Source organism: Pinus tabuliformis, chromosome 4_1 (genome assembly GCF_031772625.1).
Source record: "Pinus tabuliformis cultivar Carrire ecotype Pingquan chromosome 4_1, CPIR1, whole genome shotgun sequence".
NCBI classification, from domain to species: Eukaryota; Viridiplantae; Streptophyta; class Pinopsida; order Pinales; family Pinaceae; genus Pinus; species Pinus tabuliformis.
In genome coordinates, this window is record NC_142303.1 from 446,012,495 (window position 1) to 446,021,976 (window position 9,482).

The 9,482-nt window shown below is 35.2% G+C and overlaps 1 protein-coding gene across 1 annotated transcript; it reads left to right on the forward strand.

Moving 5' to 3' along the window:
• The first annotated feature begins 7,880 nt into the window (after positions 1-7,880).
• Positions 7,881-8,492, forward strand: LOC149176249 (ethylene-responsive transcription factor ERF012-like). Its single transcript, XM_089421403.1, has one exon. It carries the CDS (start codon positions 7,881-7,883, stop codon positions 8,490-8,492), a length of 612 nt encoding a protein of 203 aa, XP_089277529.1.
• Positions 8,493-9,482: the final 990 nt, after the last annotated feature.

Genomic DNA, 9,482 nt, shown 5'->3' on the forward strand with positions numbered 1-9,482 from the left:
CTGGGAACATAAAGAGAAAGACAAAAATTTATGAGCAACATGGGTTGCGTTGTCAAAGAGAGGACTGTTGTGCAATAGTGGGGGTGTTCAACTCTCTCACATAGAAAAAAGGAGGAGAGAATCTGGACATGGGGAGACATAGGATCTTTCATGCACACAATAGGAAATGGAAGAGGTATATAGGGGGTGAGTTCTCAGGAGCATGTAGAGGAAATAACAATGATGAAGAGAACTTGAAAACAGTAGTTGATGAACCCTCTTGAAGGCTTGCTGGGCATAAGCATCATAGAGAACAAGTGGATTTCCTAAAGGTTGAAGAAACCATTAGAAGCTTGTGGATTGATGAACCTTATTGATTGGGAAGAGTCATATAGGTGCTTGTGAGGTTGATAAACCACCAGTACTTTCCTTGGGGATGAAGATTTTTTTCTTGACTCACTGATGAATTACCTGGAGAGTGATTTATTTGCCATTGGTAGCTTATCCATTGATGAACCTTCCTGAAAGTGGTTCCTCTTCTCTTGAATATGAGTTAGAGTTCTCTGTATTATGAAATGCTAGAATGACTTTGAATATGCTCGGAGAATGCGATTGATAATGAGAATAGTTGGTGGATGAAGGAAACATGGTCTTATGACATCTTGTTTCAACTATTTTGGTCGGTTGAAAAACTCAGAAGCACCCGACCTCAAGCTTTAGAATTTGGCTCATGTTTGGAAGTTGTAAGTAAGGCTCGGTTGTAACCGTCTATGGTTGGGTGGAGAGTAGAAATCCCAATCCCAATCCCAATCTCAATTTCTAAACCCTCCAATTCATAAGATAAGTGAATTTTCTAGCTCTTGTAACTTGAATGTTTGAAATATGGTCACTGTGTGAGATTTAGATAAATTATAGTGATGTTCATTTGGAGTTAAACTATGTGGTTTATGCCTTAAATTCAAATCAGTCTAAATGTGATGACTATAGGATTGTAATATTGTTAATCTTGAGCCCGAATGTATGGTTTATGCTTGCAACTCAAACTAGGAAGGAGACTTCCTATTTATCTGTGGAATGTTCATCTCCTTGTAACTTTCTTGGGTATTGTATGCTTTCTGGTTTCTTTTATAAGTTTTGTTACATTTATTTGTCCCTTAAAAGAGACTTACAAACCTCTGGAACAATATCGATGTATTTTTTGTTAATTGTTAAGAATCAAAGGGACCACATACCTCTGAGAGGTTGAATGGACAAGTCCATGTATTGTGTCTTACATTCCAGCGATTGAAAACCCAGGAAGAGTAACTTTGTTGGAAGCTCAAGAAGGGTAGCACCAATATGTGCCTCACAAACATAATGGGAATGATCGTGTTCTGTCACAAGTCCAAATGATTATAGAACCACCATAGCCGATCCCTTGTCCAGTTCTTTCACAAATTTCTCATAATGCGAAAACATGCACAAAACATAATATTATAACATGTGGTGTTTTTTAATTCATTGTGCTACGACTTTACTATTGACCAATGTCTCAGCGAGAATAACCTTCGAGATCCTATCTTAGGATAGAGAAATCATCATTAAATGACGTGCCTAGACTCTGTCATATGTTAGAAACCTCGAAGGAAATACTCTCGCGAGAAATGGATTGGTGGCAAGGTATTTCTCACTAATAACAATCCTCGACGAGAACCCATCTCGAAATAAATGCAGTAGGAACCAACTTTGTGAAAGGATAAGTTCTCAACGATATGGTTTTGGGGAAAATTGGTCTCAGAGGAATCCCTCAGTCGAAGGAGGATCTTGGCGGTAAAGGAGTTTCTTGGTAGTATAGTTCTCAACGAGAGCTTACCCTGAAGAAAACTCCTCAGTCGAAAGGTCCTTGGTGAAGGAAGATTCTTAGTGAGGAATTAGTTTCGAGATGATGTAGTATAGGAAGGACCCACACCGCTGACCCTTAAGTATGGCTTGTGTTTTGCGGCGAAGTGATGGGTTAAGGAATGATTGTCATGAACAAGGTGGTAGCAAGTACACCAATGCCAAGTGGCATGGAAGTTGGCAGGGAAGCCACGTGGGTGCCATGATGGTGCCACATGGGTGCCATGTGCTAGATAGGTGACGTGGCACTAACTGATTAGCTAGACCTTTAAATGGTCATATATCTCAATCGAGAGGTCAGATTGGGATAAAATTTATATCAGTGGAATGTTCTCAACAAGATGAATACAAGGAATTCATCCATTATAATTTGTCATGAAGTTGAAAAAGGTCAAAATTTTTAGGCCCCATTTCCATGACGACACCATGGATCTTGGGTCAGCATAGTAACTGCCTCCATCTACCTGTGTTTGAGTGGGGATTAGGAGGAGGAGTTTTTACACCAAGGAAACTGAAGCAATGCATTGCTTGTATCCTAGGAAAACATAACAAATAACCATTTCATGATTTTGTTTCCAGAGCTTGTAGAGACCTTGCATTGATTCATTCTTATTTTTGTGGCCCTATGCATGTTCCTTCTCCAACTAGAAATATATATATATATATATATATATATGATGATGATGATGATGATGACTTATATATATATATATATATATATATGATGATGATGATGATGATGATGACTTTTATTGATGATTAGACCAAGAGGCGTTAGGTATATTTATTGAAAATCTAATCTGAAGCTTTTGAAACTTTCATGCATGGATTGAAAATGATGCAAAATCTCATATTGGCTCTATTCATACTAATAATGGAAAATAATATGACTCAATTAAATTTGAAAACTATCTTCTCCAACATGGGATACAACATCAAAGAATTGTGTCATATAATCCTCAACAAAATGGTGTCGTTGAAAGAACTATCAAGACTATATTAAATATGGTTTGTTCAATGATATTTTCCAAAAATGTAAAGTTGGTCTTCTAGGATGGTGTAGTTACATGTGAAATATATATTAAAGGCATATTTCAATCTCATGTTCTCAGAAACAAGACTCTTTATGAAATGTGGTATGGCCACATTCCTTCGATAAGCCATCTCAATATATTTGGTTCCACCTACTATGCTTTAATTCCTAAGGAAAAAAGAAATAAACATAGTGCAAGGAGTTGAAAGTGTATCCTCTTGGGGTACTCAGATACCACCAAAGCATATCATATCTATAATGAGGTAAAAAAAAACTTTATACTATATAGAGATGTGATTTTTCTTGAATCTTTCAAGACTGATAATATCGTTGAGCAACAACTTGATCGTTTTGATAGATTTAGTCATGCAAAAAATTTCATGAATTTGATAACAAGATTCCACATCTTGAAGGGAAGATCCATATCTTATATCAATCTATAGAATATCCTTCTAAAGCACTCTCTCTTACTCATGAAGTTCCAACCACTTCTTCAGATCAAGAAGACTGATATTGAGAGGACTGGAAGGCTAAATATTGATGAAACCTCATCTCAGTTAATAGAGAATCCCAGATAATCTCAAAAATCTCCTCCAAAATCACTCACTAAAACACTTGAAAGTGTTCATCCTGATGAGGTTGGAAAGACATGAACTAGAAGTTCCACTAGACAAAATGGACATGATGTATATGATTCTAATTCATATAATGCTATGGATGTTTCTTATTATTGTGAATTAAATTTGTCTACTAGTTTTGAACGAACTTCGTTTAAAGAAGTTGCTTCTCATTATGAATGGAAACAAGCAGTGCACAAAGAGTATGATTCTATCATAAAGAATACAACATGGAAGTTGGTGGACACTCCATTTGGAACCAAACCAATTGGCTACAAGTGGGTCATTAATAACAAGTATAAACTAGATGGCTCACTTGACAAGCATAAAGCAAGGATCATGGAAAAAGGATTTGCACAGAAAGAAGGGCTCGATTATGAGGATACATTTTCCCCCATAGAAAAATGGGTCACCATCGAGACTCTCTTTGAATTTCCAACTCAAAATGAATGGAAAGTCCTTCAAGTGGATGTAAAAATTGCTTGCTTGAATGGAGACATGAAAGAAATTGCTTTTATGCCTCAACCATTAAATCCTCACATGGCCTAAAATAAGCACCATAAGCTTGGTATGAAAAATTGTCTGGGCATCTTTTGAAATTAAATTTCAAACACTTTAATCTTGGTGATGCTACTATGTTTGTCAAGAAAGTTGGCAACATTGTTGTCTATCTTGTGGTATATGGAGATGATATGTTTCTGACATGGAATAATGAAAATTATATTGCATCCATAAAGAAAGAATTGAAGACATGATTTTAGATGAAAATTTTGGTACATCTTCACTACTATTTGGGCATTAAAGTGATCAAACATCCAAGGTATATATTCCTCTTCCAAAACAAGTACATTGGAGAAATATTGAACAAGTTTAGCATGGATGAATGCAATCCTTCTACTCCAATGGAACAAAATTTAAAGCATACATCTAAAGAAGGAAATGAATTTGAGGATGCAACTAAGTATAGACAACTTGTAGAAAGTCTTATCTACCTCATCGCTACCAAACTAGATATTTCATTTATTATTGGAATATTTTCCAAGCTTATGAAAAATCCTTGTGGGGGACATTGTTCTAAAGTACTTGAAAGAAACACGAGACTTTGGAGTCAAATATAAAAAAGTGGATGACTTCAGCTTGATTGGATATTCTGATTTAGATTTTGATGGAGATAAGGAAAATGGAGTATCTACTTCAAGTTATGTTGAGTCTTGGATCAAAAACTACCTCTTTGAGGTCATGTAAATAATCAGTTCTAGCAGACTCCACAACAAACGAAGAATATGTGGCAACTGCAAAAGAAACTAAAGAGATTGTGTGGCTCATGAAAATTCTTGAAGATTTGTAGGAGAAACAAGTGCATTCAACTCCTCAACTCCTATTCTACTTGAAAATAATTTTGCGATTAAATTGGCCAAGAATCCAAAATTCCATGATCGAACCAAACATATTACTACAAAGTACCATTTGATTCGACATCATGTAGAGGCCAAGAATATTCACCTACGACATTGTTCGACAAATGAGCAAATTGCATACATATTCACTAAAGCGCTTGGAAGAAAAAAAACTTGAAACATTCATAATGATATTTGGACTTATAAACACCCCTTTAGACTAACGAGGGGAATGTTAGACACTTAATCCTTCGAGATTGGGTTAAATTATGTAAAAATGTAAATAGAAAAACTAAAATAGGAAAAAACCTTGAAATGTGTATCTCAAGGGTCACCATTCTAATTGTATATAATCACATTATGTTAATGGAATGTATTCATATGGGAATTACCATCCTGACATGATATATATATATATATGGGCTAGGGGGGAGGGGATTGAAACATTTAAAGTAGTCTCATTATCCTACATTTTGGCCATTTTTCATGTGTATGTGTGTATATATAATAGTTACCAAATGTGTCTGAATTGGCCTAAAGTATACAAAAATTAGACTTTTCGATTCAATTTGGGGTTTAGTACGCCGATTTCAATACCGTAAGATAATTTTAAAATTCATTTTTCTCTTCCCAAAAACAATTTTTTTACTATAGATCATTATAACCATGTGCTTGCCCACTGTAAAACCTTGAAAATTGGTGCATGATTGGATTAACAGGGTTATTTTCAATGTTTCACAATAAAAAAAAGTTAATTTGTTGATTCCATTTATATTATTGCTGAATAAATTTAGATGGAATAGCTAGATAGTATTAATACTAGATCTAATGGCCAGATGGTTGTTCTCAATGTATGACTTTAATAGGATCAAGTTGATATAGATTTATTTAATACCTCAGACATAAATTTTTGGGTATGTGGAGATCACTTGAAGTCTACTTTTAATATCCATGTTTTCATTCTTTACATTGGATGTTTATAACACTTTAAACACTAGGGATCAATGTTAGAGAATTCATAACTATTCATTTCAATTTCAATGTCTTTTTCTTTTCTTAAAAAATAATATTTTTGAGTATTCTAAGATCTATACTTCTTAATTTTTTCTATTGGATTTTAGAGGATCGATTTTTTTCCCTACCAAATGGAATTTAAATTTGAATTTGGTAACTATGATATATATAACATCAATATAGATCCATCTTAACCACACAATCAAATCTCCCATGGTGTAAATCTCTTTTCAATATGTTTACTTTAAAAAAACTTGTATCACGAGAAATTTGATCTCTAAAGTCTAAACACTTAAATCCAACTCTGTAATTGAGCCGAGAGGCTCATTCTACAACCCAGTATCATTCTACAGCCCAATATCATTTTACAACCCAGTATGATGTGTAACCCTAAGTATCCTCATTCTACAATGCAGTATCATTCTACAGCCTAGTATGATATTTACAATGCAGTGTCATTTTACAGTGCAATATCATTCTATAGCCTAGTATGATGTGTAACCCTGTTTGTCGGTCATCAAAATTGAAATTTTAAACATGTGAACTCAAAAAAAAAAATTAAATAACTATACAAAATATTTAAATAATATTAGTTCTAAACTAATATTAAATCCACATTTCAAATAAATCTATACTAATTAAACTACAATCTCATTTTGACCTTTGTCTCGTGTCCATCTCTTCATCTTTTCCTCTTAAGTTCCTTTTTCCCACCAGTTTATTAGTTCTAAACTAACCTTCAAATGGTAAAATATAAAATTATTCTCATTTGCAAAAATGTCAAATTTCACCATGGAAACAAAAAGAAAAAAATACTTCGAATATGTTAGTTCCAAACCCGGTGACAAAAAGTCCCCGTTGTACTTTTACGAAAAGTGGTCGATGAGAAATGTTCCGATTGTCCGCTACGAAGGGCAACATGAAGTGCGACTCAAAATCAACATCTGCATATTTGGAACACCATTTTTTATATTTGAAAATAACACAGGTTAGATATAATGTATTTTTTATTTAAAATAATTTAAAAGTCCGATGTTTGGATCATATTCTAAATTTAAATATTTGATTTTAAAAATATATTTTATAATTATCATTAGAATTTAATTTTATTATCATATATGGATAAAAAATATATTTTTTATAAATAATAATTGTAAATATAGAAATAAATTTAAATCCTTAGAAAACAACGTTTAATACATCGTTTAAAAAATAATATATACAATTTAAACCATTTTCCTATCGAGTTGTCTATAATGCGATTTTTTGGAGATTCTGGTGACAGAATCTGGTGGAAAAAATTGAGGGTAAATCTTGATTTGTATTATTTAAAATGGTTTTTTAACTGCATATTTGGATTCAGCACCCTGAAAAACCCCTGGGATGCTTTGATTGTGCCAGAAACTAGCTATCAAACTTGCGATTCCAATGAATTGCTGCTGGATTTTGACCAGAAAAACCCAATGAAAAAACTTCCAAAAAATCGCATTGAATGTTTAGACTGAGCTTTGTATACATTTGACCTCACACGTTACGAAATGACTAGTGATGGGTCGGTCTGGCACAGCGTACATGGAGAATTTAGACTGCGCTTTATATACGTCAACGTCACACCTTCAATGAATTGATGTCTCGTGAGTTGTGGTGGGCCACAGCGTACGTGGAGACATCTCTCTCACGTTTTGAATATATCTCAGGGACACTCTCCGAGTCCCCGCTCTGCCATTTCACAACCATACGCGCATAGGCGCTTCATAAATCCACAACCATACGCGCATAGGCGCTTCGACCATACATATAAAAACGCGCCTCCACAATGCATCTTCATTTGATTTGAGATTTGCAGTTCAGCGATTACCAAGCTCTACGCCTCCGCCTTGCAGCTTAAAAACACTGCAACATATATAAATTGTGGTTCACTGTTTACCTTCCACAGACGTCGTTGGCATTGCGTAGCCAAATATGGGGAAACCCTCCCTAGAACACAATTCGCCATACCCACCAGACAAATGTCTTGGACAAAATTGCCACCAATTTAAGGGAGTTCGAATGAGAAAATGGGGAACTTGGGGGTCCGAAATCCGGACACCCAAAACCAGAGCGAAGATATGGCTCGGCTCCTACAAAACGGCAGAGCAAGCCGCCCGCGCTTATGATGCTGCAGTGTATTGCCTGAGAGGTCCCGACGCCAAATTCAACTTCCCCGATTCTGTACCCTCCATTCCGTCGGCGTCTTCTCTTTGCCCCCGACAGATTCAGGTCGCGGCCGCTAAATATGCCCGGGACGAACTCCCATCCACTTGCCTTTCTCCAGACACTAATAATAACAATAATGGCGTCTCCCTGGTCTCCCCGTTGCAATCATCTTTGGTTTCAGAAACGGTGTTGTGCAGCAACAGCGAGCAGATTTCGGAGGAGCGGAATTTCTGGATGTCTTTGTTCGACAGTAGTGGGTGCCCTAACTTCCAGAATTTCCCGTCCATTGACGACACCCCCGCGTTGGACTTCATTCCGACTTTCCAGGAGGAGGAGAAACAGGATGACTACATTTCTCTCGACTTGTGGAAGTTTTGACAAGTTGAGATAAATGGAATCGTGGACCACTCACATTTTTCTTGGTATCTTTCACTTTCAAGTCCGGAACGTTTTGGCAGTATATATAACCCATCCTACGATCGCAATTACTTTATTTTAAATCAATAGTGGTTACCTTTACATGATCAGCTATGTTACTTTGCCAATATTATTTCCGACTTCTGATTTGTTTTGAGAAGCAGAGAAGCTCCCAACATCATCATCAGCAAAGCACAATACATATCACAATTCACGGTATAGACAAGACAATTCAAGAAACAACAACCACATCATCTGTCGAATATAATAAAAGATGTTTCCACATCATCGATCGAATATTATTAAAGATTTTTTGTTTTGTTTTGAGCAGGATCTTTCAAGATGATAATCATTTATATTTATGATGTTTTGTGCGGTCAAAGAAAATTTTATAAAAGACATTATTATCCATCACGAGTGTATACATGTCATTATAATACTCGCACTAAATTTCAAGAGGCTGGAAGTGCAGTGCATACCCGGCAACAAACAATAAATAAGCAACAAACAACAGATAACCAGCTTACTCAGCGGCCATAAATCACAAACAAAAAATAACCAGCTTGCTCAGGGACCATAAATCATTGGGTTAGATAACTAGTCTGCTAAAATTTAACTGTGAAATTATGGTTATATATATCTGTAATGTAATTTGATAACTAACCTACCAAAATCTAACTATGGATACATACAGTCACAATACATTTATAGCGCAGTACATTTATGACACACTGGCAAGACGGTTATTTCAGCAGTGACAGTCCCAGTGCATTTATGGGCCATTGACAATCTCGTTCCCAGACGGTGGCAGTACTGTGCAAAGCTCTTATATATTTATGAATATATATTCAAAATTTATATTAATATATATTCAAAAATATATATTAATATAATAAGAAGTTATTATGAATTTTTTTATAATTAAATTACACCTCTTATATATTTATGTAT

What these genes read in the sequence shown, in the direction of transcription:
- LOC149176249 (XM_089421403.1), top strand. Translation starts at nt 7,881, where the DNA reads ATGGGGAAACCCTCCCTAGAACACAATTCGCCATACCCACCAGACAAA.